The 19,338-nt window shown below is 38.7% G+C and overlaps 2 protein-coding genes across 2 annotated transcripts in view; one reads left to right on the top strand and one right to left on the bottom strand.

The window, feature by feature from the left end:
• Nucleotides 1-19,338, top strand: part of LOC126946496 (zinc finger X-linked protein ZXDB-like) — a 540,578-nt gene that overhangs the window by 219,585 nt on the left and 301,655 nt on the right. The window lies entirely within an intron of this gene.
• On the bottom strand, nucleotides 9,396-15,220 carry ZXDB (zinc finger X-linked duplicated B). The gene has a single exon (XM_050776886.1). It carries the CDS (start codon nucleotides 14,822-14,824, stop codon nucleotides 12,431-12,433), a length of 2,394 nt encoding a protein of 797 aa, XP_050632843.1. The 5' UTR covers nucleotides 14,825-15,220; the 3' UTR covers nucleotides 9,396-12,430.

Below are 19,338 nucleotides of genomic sequence, written 5' to 3'. Positions count from 1 at the left end.
TAGTAATAAATAACCTACGAATAAAAACAAACAAACAAACAAAACAATACAAAACAAGAAAAACACCCAGGTTCAGAAGGATTTACAGTTGAATTCTAGCGGAGGTACAAAGAGAAGCTGTTACCATTTCTTCTGAAACTATTCCAAAAAACCGAAAAGGAGGGACTCCTCCCTAACTCATTTTATGAGGCAAGGATGATCCTGATACCCAAACCTGGCAGAGATACAACAAAAAAAGAAAACTTCAGGCCAATATCCCTGATGAACACGGATACAAAAATCCTCAATAAAATGCTGACAAACTGAATCCAGCAGCACATCGAAAAGTATATCCACCATGATGAAGTCAGCTTCATCCCTGTGATGCAAGGCTGGTACAACACAGGCAAATAAATTAATGTAATTCATCATATAAACAGAACTAAAGAAAATAACCATGTGATTATTTCAATAGATGCAGAAAAGTTCTTCAATAAAATTCAACATCTCTTCATGCTAAAATCTTTCAATAAACTAGGTATTGAAAGAACATACTCAAAATAATAAGAATTATTTATGACAAACCCACAGCCAATATCATACTGAATGGGCAAAAGCTGAAAGCATTTCCCCTTGAAAACTGGTGAAAGACAAGGATGCCCACTGTCACCACTCTTATTCAACATAGCACTGGAAGTTCTAGACAGGGCAATCAGGCAAGAGAAGGAAATAAAAGGTATTCAGATAGGAACAGAGGAAGTGAAATTGCCGTTGTTTGCAGATGGCATGAGCCTATATCTAGAAAACCTCAACAACTCATCCAAAAAGTTTCTTACACTGATCAGCAACTTAAGTAAAGTTTCAGGATACAAAATCAATGTGCAGAAATCAGAAGCATTCCTATACACCAACAGACAAGCAGAGAGCCAAATCATGAATGAACTCCCATTCACAATTGCCACAAAAAGAATAAAATACCTAGGAATACAGTTAACAAGGGAAGTGAAGGACCTCTTCCAGGAGAACTACAAACCATCACCTAAGGCAATAAGAGAGGACAAAAACAAATGGAAAAACATTACATGCTCATTGATAGGAAGAATCAATATTGTGAAAATGGCCATACTGCCCAAAGTAATTTATAGATTCAACGCTATTCCCATCAAGCTACTACTGACATTTTTTTGCAGAATTAGCAAAAAACTAATTTAAAATTCATATGGAACCAAAAAAGAGCTCATATAGCCAGGACAATCCTAAGCAAAAAGAACAAAGCTGGAGGCATCATGCTACCTGACTTCAAACTATACTACTAGGCTACAGTAACCAAAACAGGATAGTACTGGTACAAAAAAAGGCACATACACTAATAGAATATAATAGAGATCTCAGAAATATGACCACACATCTACAACTATCTGATCGTCAACAAACCTGACAAAAACAAGCAATGGGGAAAAATTCACTATTTAATAAATGATACTGGTACAACTGGCTAGCCATATGCAGAAAATTGAATCTGGAACCATCCTTACACGTATGCAAAAATTAACTCAAGATGGATTAAAGACTTAAATGTAAAACACAAAACTATAAAAACCCTAGAACAAAATCTAGGCATTACCATTCAGGACGTAAGTACAGCCAAATACTTCATGACAAAATCACCAAAAGCAACTGCACAAAAAGCAAAAATTGACAATTGGGATCTAGTTTAACTAATGAGCTTCCGCACAGCAAAAGAAATTATCATCAGAAAGGGAAACTATCATCGGAATGAACAGACAATCTACAGAATGGGAGAAAATTTTCTCAATCTATCCATCTAATAAAGGTCTAACATCCTGAGTCTACAAGGAACTTAAGCAAATATACATGAAAAAAAAATGACCCCATTAAAAACTGGGCAAAGGACATGAACAGACACTTCTGAAAAGGACATGAACCGACACTTCTCAAAAGGAGACATACATGTGGCCAAAAAACATATGAAAAACAGCCCAATATAAGTGATCCCTAGAGAAATGCAAATGAAAACCACAATGAGATACCATCTCACGCCAGTCAGAATGGTGATTATTAAGTCAAGAAACAACAGATGCTGGCAAAGTTGCAGATAAAAATGAGCACTTTTACACTATTGTTGGTAATGTAAATTAGTTCAACCATTGTAGGAAACAGTGTGGTAATTTCTCAAAGATTTAGAACTGGAAATACCATTTGACCCAGCAATCCTATTACTGGGTATATACCTAAAGCAATATAAATAATTCTATTATAAAGATTATGGACATGTATATTCATTGCAGCAGTATTCACAATAGCAAAGACATGGAATCACCCAAGTGCCTATCAGTGATAGACTGGATTAAGAAAAATGTGGCATATATACAGCATGGAATACTATGTTGCCATAAAAAAGAGCAAGATCATGTCCTTTGCAGGGACATGGATAAAGCTGTAAGCCATTATCCTTAACAAACTAACGCAGGGACAGAAATCGAAACACCACATTCTCACTTATAAGTAGTAGCTGAACAATGAGAACCCATGGACACAGGGAAGGGAATACCACACACTGGGGCCTGTCAGGGGAGGACAGTTGTGGGGAGAGCATCAGGAGAAATAGCTAATGCATGCTGGTCTTAATACCTAGGTGATGGGTTGATAGGTGCAGCAAACCACCATGGCACACGTTTATCTATGTAAAAAACTGACACATCCTGCACATGTACCCTGGAACTTAATTATAAAAAATAATAAAAGGAGTAGGATAATTTTTTTCATATATGTCTAATAAATGCTTTTACCTTGAATATATAAAGAATCCCTAAAAATCAATCAAGAAAAAGACAAAGCCCTCACCCACTTAAACAACACAAGACTTCAAAAATAAGATATCCAAATATCCAATAAACATGAAAAGATTCTCAAGCCCATTAGTAATCATAGAAATGTACATTTAAAACTACAATGAAATACTATTAGATAACCAATAGTAATGGCTAAAATTAAAAAGTTGAAAATGCCAATTTTGGAAAAGACATGGAGCAATTGGAACCATTACACATACTACTATATAACCTTTCCATTCTTCTAGGTATTGACCCATAGAAATCCATATGAAAATGCACTAAAATATATATAGAAGAATAGTGTTATCTGTTACAGCCAAAATCAAGAAACAATGCACATACTCATTGACATGTGAATGAATATCATGTGATTCTATAGAGAAATTCAAATGAATGAATTGCTACACTCAATGAACATGAACAAATCTCACAACATTGAGGAAATGAGTTCAGATGGAAATTATTACAAATAATAGCAATAGCAAGCAGAATACCATGCACCAGTTACCAATTCCAGGGGAGGACTCCAAACACTTCTGCCCACTGTATCTGGGTATTGGAGTCACCAAAAAACTCCACAACACAGTTAAGCAATGGATGGAGCAAAGCTTTACTACATAAAGAGAGCATGATAAACTTCAATAGTGTGCATTGATTTCCCATGGCTAATTGATCTCTTTTGGCAACCAACAGGGAAATTTGCCTATGGCACACCCCTCTCCTGTGCAGAGAAAGGATCCTAACCCTTCCTTAGGGAGGCAAGGTATGGCAGTGGGGTTTGCCAGGTGTCATGTAACCCACATGCTTAAGCAGAAAAATAGGTACGCATTTAGCTTGCACCAGGGAAAGATACTCTTGCACAAGGTGGTAAGTCCAGCATAATCATGTGGGCATTTTATCTCTTGGTTAGGGAGTGTTCCAGGCCCAAGGTCCATAAATATGTGGCTAAGTGGGAACCAAAAACTGCAGACATGAGACTGCCTTTCCCAACAAATAATAACGATAAAGAGGACAGGCAAAGACTTTAAGAGAGTGAATAGCGATTTTCATTATCTGAATCAAATATTCACTGTAAGTGGAAAGGAAAACTCCTTTAAAGAGTATTTCTTTGTGGAAAGCACCACCTACTCTCAGTGTCAAGTAAAATAACATTTAATTTGACCACTTTTGACATTTCATATGCAGGATGTCAATTAAGGAAATTTCTCTTTTCACTGGGTATTATGTACCCTGGATGATTCTTCATGTAGTTTGTACTAGACAATCATTAAATATTGCAATAATGTCTATTTGATGTCTTTGTATTGCTCAGTATAAATGGAAAATGCTGGAGAATATTGAACATGTGCCTCTCATCTTTGTTTCCAGATGCTGTTGATCAAAGGCTTTCGAGAAAGTAAAAAGTATGTTGCTCTATTGTAAAATCCTTCTTATATTTTTTAGCCATAGTTTTCCATCTTTGAGAAGAATTCTCAATGCTTTTTACTATTGTCTTATTATGAATATATGAGTGGGAAGTAAATGTAATGTTGGCTGTGGATGCACGTAACATTTTACCTTTGTAAAATATTTTTTTGTTGTTGTTGTTGCAAAATAATCTATTATGAATCATAGTCAGAGCTACCTTACAAATATTATGAAATGTTATATTTAGGACTGTATATATTTTGTATTCAAATTTCAAAGTCTAAATGCTATCAGATGCCTTTTGTAAAAATAAAATATAATACCAGTTAGCCTATTTTTTAAAGTACCAATTAATGACATAATATTTTAAACGGAGTTTTAAAAATAGGCTTCTGTAAGTTTATATGATATATAAGATTATACTCAGCAGCAAACTTGATAAATATAAATGAATAATTTTAAACAACAGAATCAAATAGCTTTTTTCTTATGAATTTGATCTTAACTCTAAGACCTACTTAATGTCTCACTCCCCAAATTTTTTCCAGGGACTTTATCACTGATCTATGAATGTGGGGGATGCTTGCCTTTCTCCATTTTCAAAGTAGCCAACATTGTAAGGCTATAATTCAAAACAGTTATCTAAATAAATGTTAACAGAGCTCTAAATTGTATTGCTTCCAAAATACAGAGATGATTGAGACATACTCAAATAATGTAGAAAAATGTACCCCTATGCCAAGCAAAATTTTATTTAGTCAAAACAATTTTAAATGAAGATAAAATATTGAAGTGTAATTATTATCATAAGACATGCCAACTGATTATTGTTAATATTATAATGAGATAATTAATAATTAGCACCAGGAAGCCCACAATCATATGTGAATTGAACGAGAAAATGCTAAATTTTCTTACACATAGCAAGTATTAAAAGTTGACTGTAGTTGGTGTTAAACTAGCTAATGTTGGCACTTTGGACAGGAAAGGACTAAGGCAGCACTAAAGTTGAAACTAGCTTGGGATGAACTGCTGCTGCTCCTTCAATGGTATTTCCACTAGGGTTCTCTGTTCTGGAAAATTTCTAAGCAGACAAGTGGACAGTTTCCTTCTGTCATTTGAAGACAAGATAATTCTGAAGTTAGCTTCTATGCTGTACTGTAAACAGAAGAGAGAGGTTAGTCTTGTTTAAAATAAATCACTTTCTTTTGCTATTATGCTATAAGGAAAATGTTTGTTTTTTACCCTTTGTGAGTGTTTCACATCTTGAAAATTAAAAAATTCTCAGCATTAAAGAAAGTTTTATTTTGCTATTTTGAAACAAAATTTTCCCTAATTTTCAAAAATGTTAAGCTACTATTTTTTTTTTTTTTTTTACCAGAAATCAAAACATTTACTTGTTGAACAGAACCCCCACCCCAGAACACTGATGAACTTTTAGGTTCCTCCACATTTAACTCTAACTTTCAGTCCCAAATGTTACCTGAAATTAATTACTATTTCATTCCTTCCACCTGGTGTGTCAATATAATACATTTATCTTCAAAATAATGTCCTTATTTTTCCACAGAATTAAATTTTGCCATAATGTCTTATAATAAGAAGAAAAGAAATTTACACACAAAGTGTAGGCCTAATACCTTTCCTCATTCATATAATGAGGGAGATAAGTACACAATCCCCAGGATCACTTATAGGTATAAGATTCATCAAGCCAAAAGTTGCAATCTAAAAATAAATAAAAAATAAAGTCTATTTCATAATTAATTTTCATATTTTGCTACAGTTTATCAAATCTATTTCTCAGAAACCTGTCAAAGTTTTAGTTTAGAATACTTTTGTTGTGATATTTATACTTTAAATAAAATTTCAGTTTCTGATGAAATACTATATTTGCTGATATTGTGTATATTGGTTTCCCATCATCAAAATTTATGCTCACTTACAGAAAATGGTACTTATTATTCTGGTAAATCTATAATGTACCTCTTAAAGCTCTGTTATAAACTGGTTTTAATAGTTTCCCATATAGATCATATCTTTAAACATAAGGACAATACCTGTTACATAATTGATACTCAAAAAAATTTGGAATGGATTGAGTTATACTTTAGGTGTAATAATTCACAATACCTCATATATTAGGTACTCAATACATAAGTGCTGAATGATAGCTTAGTAAACAAATAGAATCGATGGTCTTAAGGGATTCAGAAATTGTTGGTGCTGTTAGGTATCTTTGTGTACTTTGTTTTAAAATACCACATTCGGATATTGTCTTTAGAAAAATGAAAAGTTAAAAGAGTGTTGTCTGTCTTTAAATTAACAAGAGTGAGAAATTATCCTAGGTGACAATGTGGGACTCCTATCAAATTCACCATCAAATACAATGTAATTCCTGGAGAGTTATTTACACTCCTTTAATGTTTTACCCTTTATTTTTGTTCCATTCCTTCTAGAGTTCTCTCTTTTAGTGGACAGGGAAACTACAAAATGGAAAGACTCTTGTAGGGGTTCTCACACTATCCCTTGCCTCACGACTCTCTTTAGTGACAGAAGAGATGATAAGTAAGATGCTTCAATGAGGCAATCTCACACAGATCCAGGAATATTGAACTTTTCACCATCTTACTCTTCCCAGCTCCAACTGAGACAGATGGAGGTGAAACTTACTTCTACTTTCATAGTGAACTGCTGAAATTCATGTCAAAATACTGAATTCCTAACATAATACATAGACTATTATACCCTAAACATAAAATAGAATACCCAGTGAATCTTAAAAGTTAGTATACAGCACAGAAGGCATAGCTCATTTTCATACAGAGTAGTCTTAGGAAGTGATGTAATGTCCAGATTTGCATTGTCCAATAGAAATATAATGAGAGCTTATCTGTAATTTTATTTTTTTTAAAGAGCCATATGTTTAATTTTAAATTTTCTTTTATTTTCTTCTTTTCTAAAGAGATAGGGTCTCACTCTGTCACCCGGGCTGGAGTGCAGCAGTGGGATCCTAGCTGACCGAAGCCTCGAATTCCTGGTCACAGTGATCCTTCCGCCTTGGCCTCCTAATGTGTTGGGATTACAGGCATGAGCCACTGTGTCCTGCCTTTATTTCAGATTTTTTTAGTAGCCACATTAAAAAAGTAAGAAGAAACTGATAAAATTAATTTGAATTTTTGACCAAATCTATTCAAAACATTATTCAACATGTAATCAATATTAAAATACTAATCAGATATTTAATTTTTTGTATTAAGCCTCTGAAAACTTTTGGTATTAAGGTTTATATTTTACATTCATAGCACAACTCAATTTGGATGCTAAATTTTCAATGGCTAAAGTGAAATTTAGTCCTGCCAAAACAATAGAGTTGTGTCTAACAGAAAAATGTTTTATAACTGCTTCAGTTTTAAAACTTAAATTTAAATTAAATTAAGAATTCAGTTCCTTGGTTGCACTAGACACATTTCAAATGCTGAATAGGCACATATGACTAGTAGCTACCATATTGGCCAATGCAGATCTGGATCATTCAGGACAAGCTGGGGAGGTCTCTGGTAATTCAAAAGGAGGTAAGAGGATCATAACTGTGTAGGTAGCTCTGAGAATGCCTAAAGGAACCCCCTGCCAAAAAAAAAAGAGTAGCCTTTTGGTGTCTTCTAGAAAGTGGATAAACCACAATTGTATCCACATTATAATGTATCCTCATGTAGGATAACAATGCTTTAACAACTATTATTTAACTAAATACACCATCTTTATACACTGATTCTCAAAATGAACTCTTCCTTACTTCCCTCATTCTGTTAGTAAAAATATATTATAGTCCCCAAGGAAACCTGAGTTACCATTCTTGGTTTCTATGATGATCTCTCTCTCTCTCATTCTCTCTCTCCCTCCCTCCCTCGTTTCTTCCCCCACAATGAGGTACTAAGTCGTCTCTTCAGTATTTGAAGAGAGATTTGAAATTATCTGATATTTGAAATCTGTCTTCAAATACTGGAAATATCTGAAAATATTTCCAATACCTCTTTCTTCCTTTTGATTTCCACTGGCACTATCCTAGTTCTGGCTTCATCCTTCATATCACACCTTGATTGCTGCAAAAGCTTTCTCACTGATTTTCCTATTCCGGTCTTTCCCATCTAATCCACATTGTACACTAGCATGACATTAACTTTTCTAAAACATAATTTTCATGATCTGACTCCTCTATTAAAACATATTTGCTGGCTTCTCTGTGTCCAGAATAAATGTCTCATTATTCTTACTGTTTTTTTTTGTTTTGTTTTGTTTTTACCTCTTAATCATTTTCATTTTGGTGCCAAAGTAAACATTTTTCTGTTTTTGTTCTTCAATAATTTAATATATTATTTTTCTATCTCCTCCCATCAACAGCGATCTCTTTAAAGGTCAGGGTCATACAGTACTCCTCTCACAGACCCCTCAATATGTTATGGGGTAATCTTCACAATGATGCTCAGTAAATATTTGTTAATTTTGAATATATATAGTATAATCTCCAGCTTACAAATTGCTTTCTCATATGTTTCCCAGATATGAACATGAAAAATGTAGGTCACAGAGACAAACTTCATAGTCTATCCATGTTTCTCTACTACTACTAAAGCATTTTGTTGTATTAATTATAGTAATTGGTAAAAAAAATACCAATGTCAGTGTATTTTTAGCTTATGACCAACAAGATCAATGGAGCCCTAAAAACACAATTCTTTTTAAGCCATTATGTTACTGTGTTTTCAGTTGATGAGAAGTTTTAATAAGTCAATGCCTGAAGAGAAGCAGAAATTAAAACAAGTACCATTATTTAAAAGGAGTGATGGCAACTTTTTTCAGATGAGTCAAGTGCAGCTTATCACCACCAACAGAATTATATCTATTACCTTGAAAGTGTAAAGCTGTTTTCCATGATTTTGCTAGAAAATGATGTTGAAAGAGAAATCATTTGAACAAATTTGTTTAGTGAAACTTTGTGAGCCCATGGACAAATAAAAGCTGTTCCCTCTGAGAACGTAACATCTGTCCTTTGAAAATTTGTCCAGGAATAAGCAGGACAAGACATAGTTTATAATTTTTTATTGGGAGAAAGTTGGTTTAAATAATTTAAAAAAATGAAGTCACAGCATTAAATTATCTTTATGTTTATAAATTTATTTAATTTCCAAGACTTATGTGTTCATCTCAATCCTTGACATACTCATCTGCCAGACACAAAAAATAGTGGTCTATTTAAGAGGCCTTAATGAACAACAACATTTTTGAAATATGCTATATGAGTACAAATATTTCCAGAGCAAAGAGGGAAAACTGTTGAATGGGTAGACACGATCAAATTCCAAGCATTTATCTGATTTACAAAAGTACATCTACTTTTTGTTTTTCACTAAATGAATACAACCACTTTTAATATATATGGGGGGGGGGAGCTGTGTGCGTATTTCAACACACACACACGCAATACAGAAATATTTCATAGTGGCAAATTTTTAGTGCACTGCCAAAGTGCTACAATAACTGTCATCCACAGACATCCACATGCAAACACTACTGGACTAGTACACTAGAGCAAATAAGAGAGTATTGGCAAAACTCTCTGGCAAAAACTTTTTAAATTGGAAGTAATGAAACAGAAATCCACTTCTAATTTGAAGGGTATAGAAAATAATCTTCATCATTTTAATCACATATACACATAGTATTATCTAAGCTCAGAAAATAACTTCTTCCTGTATGCACAGAACTCCAATGTACACTCAGTAAATGTTAGCGTTCGAAGAAAATGTGCCATGAGGAGAATGTCTGAGGGATAACGGCAGGAAAAAGATATATCCATTAAAAAAGAGGACAGAAAGGCGTGGCAAGGATGGGAATGTGCAGGAAAGGGAAGGGAGAGGGAAGAAAGTAAACTGACCATAAAAGAAACCAATTCAAATGGAAAACAGCGACTAACCTTGACACAGGAATGAATCATGAAGGCTGGACGGGTAGACTGGGAGGGGTAAAGAGAATGTGTCTTCTTTGTTTTAAGCTATATATAGAATTGTCAGATTTAGCCAAAGCCTAGTTGGAATGGGAGTTGGCTAAATTACATGAAACACAGACATTGCCAAAACTACTTCACAACGTTGTTCTGAACAACGAGACACAAGTTGTGAAGATGTTCCCCAAATTGCAAAATGCTACACTAATGTAAGACAGACAGTTTACACAATATTCCAGTTCAATCTTTCCTTTCAACTCTGGGAAATTCCAAGTGCAAACAATTTGATCTACAGAGCACAGAAAGAAAGAAACCTCCACTGCTCCATTATTAGATTTTCAGGGAACAGCAGGCTTCACAGTCACAGAGAAGCCTGACTTTCAAAGCAGAGCAAAGATGGTGACAAATTGATCAAAAGGAGAGATATGCTGTTATGCGTGTGGGAATTGATCAAATGCAGAGATATGCTGTTCTGCATGTGGGCAATGTCTCCACTCATGGTATTACCCACAGCAATTCTTAGAGGGAAAATTATTCAGTAGAGGGAAGAGGGAATAAACAGATTCCCTTGACTACTTCACCCTGAACTTCATAAAGCTCTTTTGTCTGCACATGAATAAGATTAAAATACTCCAATTATTATAAAAGGACTGAGAATAAAAATGGTACAAATTCACTAAAATATGCCAAAACACAGAGTATTTTTTCTTAACGCAAGAAACAGGAAGAGAAGAAAATTTAACAGTGTGTCAGGTATGTGTGTGCATTGCTATAATCAGTTAAAAGCTAGAAAACTGAGGCTTAATAACTAATTTATTCAAGGCCACTTAACCAACACCACAGAGCCAAAATTTAGCCCTGGGTCTGTTTCATGTCAAAGTCCTAGCTGGCAATTTCCACAAAACTGCCTTCCATCATCAAAAGAAGTCAGGAAGATAAACAGTGAGAACAGCCAACACATTTTTTTGCTATCTGTTTTTTCCTGTTAGTTCTATGACTATTTAAGAAAATATTTTGGTATTGAATAATATTTCTATTACATAGCATTTCCTCCTTTGCTAATGATTAGTAACTCTACAAAGATGATTCATTATATCAGAAGCATCATGAATTAATGCATTTATCTGCAGCAGCTGCTAATACCACAAAAGAGAGAAAACCACAGATTATGCACCACCTACTAAATGAACACAACATAACCTATGAAACATTCATGCCAAAAGCCATGTTTCAATCTCATCAAGTCTCTAGACATAACTAGCAAATTAAAGAAACAGAGGATAGAGGAAAGCAAACATTACCATAGGGATGTAATTAGCAAAACTTAAATCGTAGCAAATGCTACATGTGAAACGACCTCATTTCATAAACAAAATCGCAAGGAAAAAAACAAAGATGAAGGGGAAACATACGGATTAAGAAGACACTTAGGAGATTTACGTGATTCTACTAATTAAAAATAATAAAACAAGTAGCATTTATGAGGCAATTGAAAGCTTGAACTCTCACTGGATATTTACTGATATTAAAGAATTACTGTAAATACCACTTGTGATAATGGAATTATCATTTTTTTCCATATCAGCCCACAGCTTTCAGAGATACATAAATAATATTTATGGATAAAATGATCAGATGTCTGCTATTTGTTACAAAATAATACTAGAACATGGGGAGTGAGTGAGGCTAAGTTAAAAAAGACTGTTCATGGATTCATAATTGCTGAAGTGGAGTGAAAAGTACATGGATGTTCATCATAATATGATGTAACATTATGTACGTTTGCCAAAAAAAGACCATGTGAGGGGTGGGAGGGCAGTTAAAAAAAAAAAAAAAACAAAAAGACATACCACATCACTGAAAAAGTTCTCATATTTTTCAAGGAAATAAATCTATTATCAAGGAATCACAGAGCAGAAAGACCTTAAAAGCAATCTATTCAAACCACCTCAATTTATAAATAAGGAAATTAAGGCTCAGATAGGTTAAGTGACTTGCTCAGGGTCACACAACTTATCAGTTCCAGACTTGAGATCAGAATTTAGATCTCCAAACTTGTAGTCCAGGGCTGTGCTCTTTTTGCAAACCAAAAAGAAATGACTGCACTTAGACATTTAGTCCAGAACATCCTCAAAATTGACTGTAATAAAAGTAAGCCACATGGCAAGGAATGAGTAGAGTTGGTTCATACCAAAAATGAGCTGCCAGTCACAGTGATAAGATCTGTTTCTTTCTGAGAACCGTGGTTTCCTGCTACGTTGGGGAATCCAAACTGGGTTTCTCCCTCCTGTCCAAAGAAGTCAGAGTCAGGATGTACGTTCCACTCCGCTTTGGTTGGTGTCAGTAGTTCTGAGACACTGTTTTCACAAAGGGTGCTTGAAGGAGTCAGAGCATCTGTGTCCACTGTTAGCTTACTGCTGGGTGTCAAAGCCTGGGGCTCTGGACTGGAGTTTTTCATGGCCAAAGAGCCCATAGATCCCAATGGCCCCACACTTACACTTGAGACCTCATCCATATCTAAGGGGCTCTGCTGAAAACCAGTGGCCGCCATTCCGAAAAAGAGAGAGGTATCCAGACTTTGAGGAGGGTCGCTGGTGGCCATCAAGGCCGGAGGGTCCACAGCCTGCCCTACGGAATTACTATTAGCAGGGAGGTGCCCTGCCAGAGTCGAGCTCACAGAAGCCACATCAATAGTCAAGATTCCAGAGTTCACCAATGCTGTGTCCAGCACTGCAGCAGAAGTACTGTCAGGAATATCAGAGAAGAGAGACACAATCTCTGCATCACTGAGATCATTCTGTCTCTGGCTGGTAAGTTCACTGCTGGGTGTAAGAGAATTTGCTGCTTCTAGCTGAGCTAAGAGATCCTGGCCCACCTTGTGCCTTTTGGTCATGTGCGTCTTCATGCTGTGCTTGGATGTGAAGAGTTTATTACAAGTGGAGATGGGGCAACGGCTTTTCCAAGTGTCCACATCCTGCAGGTGTTTCTTGGAGTGAATGTAGAGGCTACTGCGAGCAGAGAACCTGGCACAGCAGCCTTCCACAGGACACACGAAAGGCTTTGTACCCAGGTGGGTTATGCTGTGGCCTTTCAAATGTTCAGCCCTCGTGAAAGATTTCCCACAGCCTTCCACAGGGCACATGAACCTCCGGTCATCGTCGTGCTTCCTTTTGTGCCTTAAGAGTTTGGACATGCTGGTGAAGTTCCAGCCACAGCCATCAAAGTCACAAAGGAAAGGTCTCTCGCCGGTGTGACTCCGCAGGTGAATTTTCAACCTACAAGCCTTGTCATATTGCTTGCTGCAGCCAGGAAAAGAGCAGGAAAACAGTTCCTGTTCCCTGAAATGGGCGCGGTTATGGGAAAAGAGAGCACTCACTGTGATAAATGTCTTCTTGCAGCCAGAAAATGCGCACTGGTAAGGCCTCTCGGGTTCGAAGTGGCTGCGCTGGTGGGCGCTGAGTTTGGCCTGCGTGGGGAAGCTCTCCTCGCACACCTCGCATTTGAATGAGTTCTCCTGCTCATGGCCCTTCATGTGCGCCTTGAGGTTGTACACGGTGGTGAAGCTCTTGCCACAGCCCTCCGCTGGGCAGCCAAAAGGCCGCAGTTTGTCGTGAGACTGCAGGTGCCTCTTGAGCTTGTAAGAGGTGGTGAAGGTCCAGCCGCAGCCACCCAGGGGGCATTTGAAGGGCCTCTGGCCCTGGCTGCTGCTGTGCGTCAGCAGGTGCACCTTCAGCTGGTGCTTCTTGGAGAAGGATTGCCCGCACTGCGCCTCGGGGCACAGGTACAGCACCATGCCTGGGCCCGAGCCCAGCGGTCCGCGGGGGCCCAGGGCGGCGGCCGGGCCCTCCACCTCCTCCTGGGGCGCCGGAGCAGGCGCGGGTTCGGCCTGCTCGGCTAGCAGGAGGTCTGGCGGCAGTTCTGGGCAATCACCCGGCTGCGCGGCATGCGGGAACCCGGCTTGCGGGGCGATCAGACACCCGGGCTGCTGGGCAGGAGCGGCCCCTTGCTCCCAGGAGTGTGATGGGGGCGTGGCCAGGGTGAGGACGCCGTTCTCAAAGCGCAACAGCAGGTCCTGGTTGTGGATAGTGACTGTGCCGGTGAAGGCCGCGGCGGGGCCAGGGGCGGAGATCGGGGCCTGAGTGGGAACCGCTGACAGGCAGCGGGGGCCTAGGGCAGTTCGCCCCGCGGAGTTCGCGCCGCTCTCGCCCCCCTGGAACCCCGGGCCCTCCTCGGCCTCCTCCCTCAACACAGGCCCTGTGGCCTGACCCGAGCCCACTGTCTCCACGTCGCCACCCACCGGGTCAAGCAGCACCAGGAAGAAGTCGTCGCCGCCGCCGCTAGGTTGATCGGGCCTCGGCGCCAACAGGCTTGGGCCAGGGCCCCGTGATGCCGTGCGGGCCTCCTCGCACCGCCGCCCGGGCCCGCCATCTTGGGGGCCCCGGAGCAGCAGGAGGCGGCGCGTGGGGACCTGGCCAGCCGGCGGGTCAGGGCCTCGGTGGACCCGGCCGCCACCCGCGGGGATACCGCCGTGGCCGCCCTGTAGTGTCCCGCGAGCCGGGAGCAGCTTCGGGATTTCCATCTCTGTGTCCCAGAGGCTCGGCTGGAACCGGAGCCGAGGAGGAGGCGCGACCCCGCCCCCTGCCGCGGGCCTGAACACGTTCCTGAAAGGGGAAAAAAAAATGTGCAATGCGCAGAAACTGGCCCTATCAGATATTAAAACGTATTTAACGCCACAGTGATTTAAATATTCTGGTACTGGGTCTCTGGAACAGAATAGAAAGCCCAGAGGTAGAGCCTGGTATGCATAAATACGTTCTACGGTTAATATACGTAAGTAATTAAGGAGGTCTTCTGAGGTGATGGGGAAATGACGACAGCTTGTTCAGTAATGCTGTGGAACACCTAGGCTTCTATCCGCTATAAGCAATTTTAATCCGTGACTCATTGTATATACCCAAATAAACACCCCCAGCCCCTCCCAGTGTTAGACATGTTGCTTCGTACTTTTTGTGTGTTAAAATTTGTTTGCTGGCTGGCTGACTGGCTGGACTGATGGATGAAAGACAATTCCTGAGAGAATAAACTGTCTCTGTGTCAGCAGTAAACCACCATAGTGCTGGCATTTCTTCTGAAAGTGTCCTTCCCCCTCCCACCTCCCCGCGGGACAACTTCCATACTCACAATTGTCTTGAGCAAAGTCTTCGGTACAATTTATCACATAGTTCAATTTTTGTCTTGCTGATACAGAGATTAGAATGAGTGAGAGATGCGGCCAAAACAGATGAGCAGTGTTCAACCTAGAAATGCAAAGTCTGGAGGATGAAACAATTTATATTGAAATCTGGAAAAAAACCCAACCTTCTCCTGGCTTCTCCCTATACAGTGTACAACCTAAACCAACTCTTTGCCCTTCCAGCATCGGTTGTACCATGATAAATTTCCTGTCCACTCTCACAGTACAATGAGGGCATTCATTCCTCAGTTTGCTCTGCCTTCTCCAGCACATGGAGGTCTCTGGGCAGGAGTCTGAGTTAAATGTGTTTAGGTTAAACCCTCAGTCACTGCAATGGATTCTGTCAAGTAAAAGGCACAGACAATCTTGTCCAATCAACCTGGTGTACCTACTCGTATTTAAGTGTGGTGGCCCAGTCTTGCTGGGCCAGTGGTGCCTAATGATCTTATTAATGATGATGACAATCCTCCAATTTGTCTGTCACGACTGAGTTGGGAATTGACACAAATATAGGGTGAAATATCTGAGATGAGAAAGCTTAGAGTAATGACTAGATTGGTGGTGGTGGCAGGGGGATGGGTGTAACCTGTTGTTTAAATACTCCCAGCTCTCTCGCCCTCTTTTAATGACAGTGAACACTTGGTCTCTTGAAAATCAAGTTTTTCATCCATAAGTATTTGAACCTCATCAACATTTCTACTCCAAATACTTTTCTTTCTATTACTTTTTCTGGAGGAAGCATTTTTCAAATCTGAGGTATAGAAGAGTGCATAAAATATATCTATACGGTTTAGATTTTACAAAAGCAGACACCTATGTAACCAGGACCAAGGTCAAGCAATAGACCACTGCCAGCCTTCCAGAATACAGCTGCTGTACTCCTCCCAATCACAACCCACACTCTCCTATATGGATATAGTCATTGCCCTGACTTTGTAATAATCATTTCACTGCTTTCCTTTATAGCTTTATCACTTTTGTATGCATCCCTAAACAATAGAGTTGATACGAAGTTGTATAAATGGAATCATATGGCATGTTTCCTTTTATAACTTGTTTCTTTCACTCTATATTATACTTAAGAGACTCTTCCATGTTGTTCATAATAGCTATAAGTAAGTAGATCCTTTGTCTCCATCGTTGACTGTTGTTCCAGCATATGCTTATAGCAAAGTGATTATGGTATGATTATACCACTCCATTCTACAGCAGATGGACATTAGGATTGCTTCTACTTTTCAGTGATTATTATGAACATTCTTGCACATTTCTCATGGGACACATGTGTAAAAATCTCTCTAGGGTATATATCCGAGAATAGAATCACAGGGCCATAGGGTATGGATATCCTGAGCTTTACTAGATGATGCCAAATTGTTCTCTGTAGTGAATGGGCCAGCTGTCAATCCCACCAGCAGCACGGAGAGTCTACTGCTCCACATCTTCACCTACACCAAGTATTGCCAGAATTTAAATTTTGCCAATCTACTGGTGGGCAATATCCAAATAACTATTAAGCTTTAGCACATTTTCGTGTTTAGCACAAAACGAAAAGCTTTAGCACAAAACGCCTTTTGGAGTTTCTACTCCGAAGAAGGCCTGTTCAAATTTACCTCTTTTAACCCATGTTTCTATTCTATTGTTCATCTAGTACTTACTGACTTAATAAGCCTGTTAAATATTTTAAATATTAGTCCATTCCTGTGCCCAAAATATTCCCTTGTTCTGTTTGTATTTCCCATTGCTTTGTGCTATGTTTTGTGAACAGATGATCTTAATTATAATATAGTCAAATTCATCATTCTTTTCCTGATGGTTAGTGCGTTTTTGTTTTAAGAAATCTGTTTTAAGAAATCTTTTCTGTTTTAAGAAACCCTGGGCCAGGAAAGCATTCTCTATATTTTCTTCTAAAATGTGTATGCTATTGCCCTTCACAGTGAGGTCTTAATCCACCTGCAATTGATGTTTTTGTATTGTGTTGAGTGGGGTTGCATTTATTTATTTATTCATTCATTTGAATATCCAGTTTTCTCAGTGAACCACTTATTGAAAAGTCTGCCTTTTGCCAACTGGTTTACAGTGCCATAAATCAAGTATCTACCCATACGTGGGCTAGTTCCTATACTCGCTATTAAGTGCTTGGCCCTATTTGTCTGTTTGAAATACCACACTGTCTCAATTACTACAGATCCATAGTCAATTCTGATATTTGGATAAGTCAGTAAATTCTACCTTGTTCTTCAAAAGTGTCTTGGCTACTTTTGGTCCATTTCAATTCCATTTAAATTACAAACTCATCATAAAAACTTCAACCAACAGCTAGTTTAGGGTTCTAATTCAGATTGTGCTGATATTTTAGATTTGACTTCTCAATATGGAATGTTTGGTTCATGGTTTTGGTCTGTCTCTCCTTTTAATAAGATCTCCTTTAATGTGCTCAAGTAATAATTTATATTTTTCCGATAAGGCAACTTTTTTATCTTAGGCACTTCATATTGTGCAAATCCTATGTTTGGAATTTTTACTGTCTAAATTTGTAGCTGGTAAATAGGATACAATTGGCTTTTGTTCATTAAGATTTTATCCTACAAGTGTATAAACTCTTCTGTTGATTCTAATAATTTTTCTGTAATACATTGTAGAATTTTATATACACTGTCATATCATCTGTAAATAGTGCCAGTCTTTCTTCTTCCTTTCCAAATATCTTACTTCTTTTTCTTGCTCTATTGCTCTGTCTGGGACCCCATCACCACCCCCAGTAAACTATTGAATAGAAGTGGTGATAGTGGACATCCTTACTTGATGCAGCTGTTAAAGAGAAAGCTTTCAGTGATTCTCCGTTAAGAATGATGCTTGCTGTAGACATGTGTTCTGTAGCAATATGGATTCAATCAGAAGACAGAAAGCACACAGTGATCTAGAAGGAGAACGTTTAATATAAAGAATCATTAAACTATGATAAAATATCTTATATAATTACAAGACAACTCTATATGGAGTTTTCCGGGACTGGGGGAGAGTACCCAAGGAAAGACAAACTTAGAATTAAAGCTTCTAAGTTTTCATTAGATTCATCAATTAGGCTAGATTTCATACCTAATTGGAGAAGAACCCACTGGATGGCAGAGAACTTCCACTGGTTTGCCAGTAACTGAGCTGGTCTGCAGAGCTAGAACTGGTCTACGGTCGCAGAGGAAGCAAGAAGGCACCCTTTGGAGCATGGCAGTGTAGACAAGCAATAGCTGGTGGCTAGTAACTGGGTGTGAAGTAGGGGTTGGGGGGCCTGGCTCAGTTGGAGTCATGGGGTAAACAATGCCCCTGCACAGGATTCGGGTGGGGTCTCAGTGTTGAGAGGGCTGCAGTATTGACAGGACTACATGAACCTGGTCATGTGTGTGCGTGTGAGTGTGTGTGTGTATGTGTGTGTGGGGCTGTGGAGCAAGTGAGCAGAGAGAAGCAATGGGCAGGTGACTTGGAGAACAGCATGTCCCTATCAAGAGGGCCACAAGACGCTGATCATCAGGGCACACCAGGACTGCAGGATTGCTGAGGGACAGTTGTTTTGAGCCCAGGCCTGGGACAAAGCATCCTGAATGTCCTCACTTCCACAACTCTGAGAACCAGAATTCATAGAAATACTGCTTCCTTTTTCAATGTCTGTCCCTCCAGAGCCCTCTATAAAGTAAGTGTAACATCGTGCTCTTTGATGTTACTTTAAAGGAGAGATGCTTAAAGAATCCCTCTATTATCAAAGAATATATATATTGAAGGGTGAATTTGGAGCTGAGAAGTAATAAATTGGTAACTGGCTTCATATACTTTATCAGGTTAGAGGAGTCCATGCTCTCTGTAGTCGG

Source organism: Macaca thibetana, chromosome X (assembly GCF_024542745.1).
Source record: "Macaca thibetana thibetana isolate TM-01 chromosome X, ASM2454274v1, whole genome shotgun sequence".
In the NCBI taxonomy this organism is placed as follows: Eukaryota; Metazoa; Chordata; class Mammalia; order Primates; family Cercopithecidae; genus Macaca; species Macaca thibetana.
This window is presented reverse-complemented; position numbering and strand designations above follow the sequence as displayed.

Coding starts and splice junctions, on each gene's coding strand:
- ZXDB (XM_050776886.1), bottom strand. CDS start 14,824: ATGGAAATCCCGAAGCTGCTCCCGGCTCGCGGGACACTACAGGGCGGC.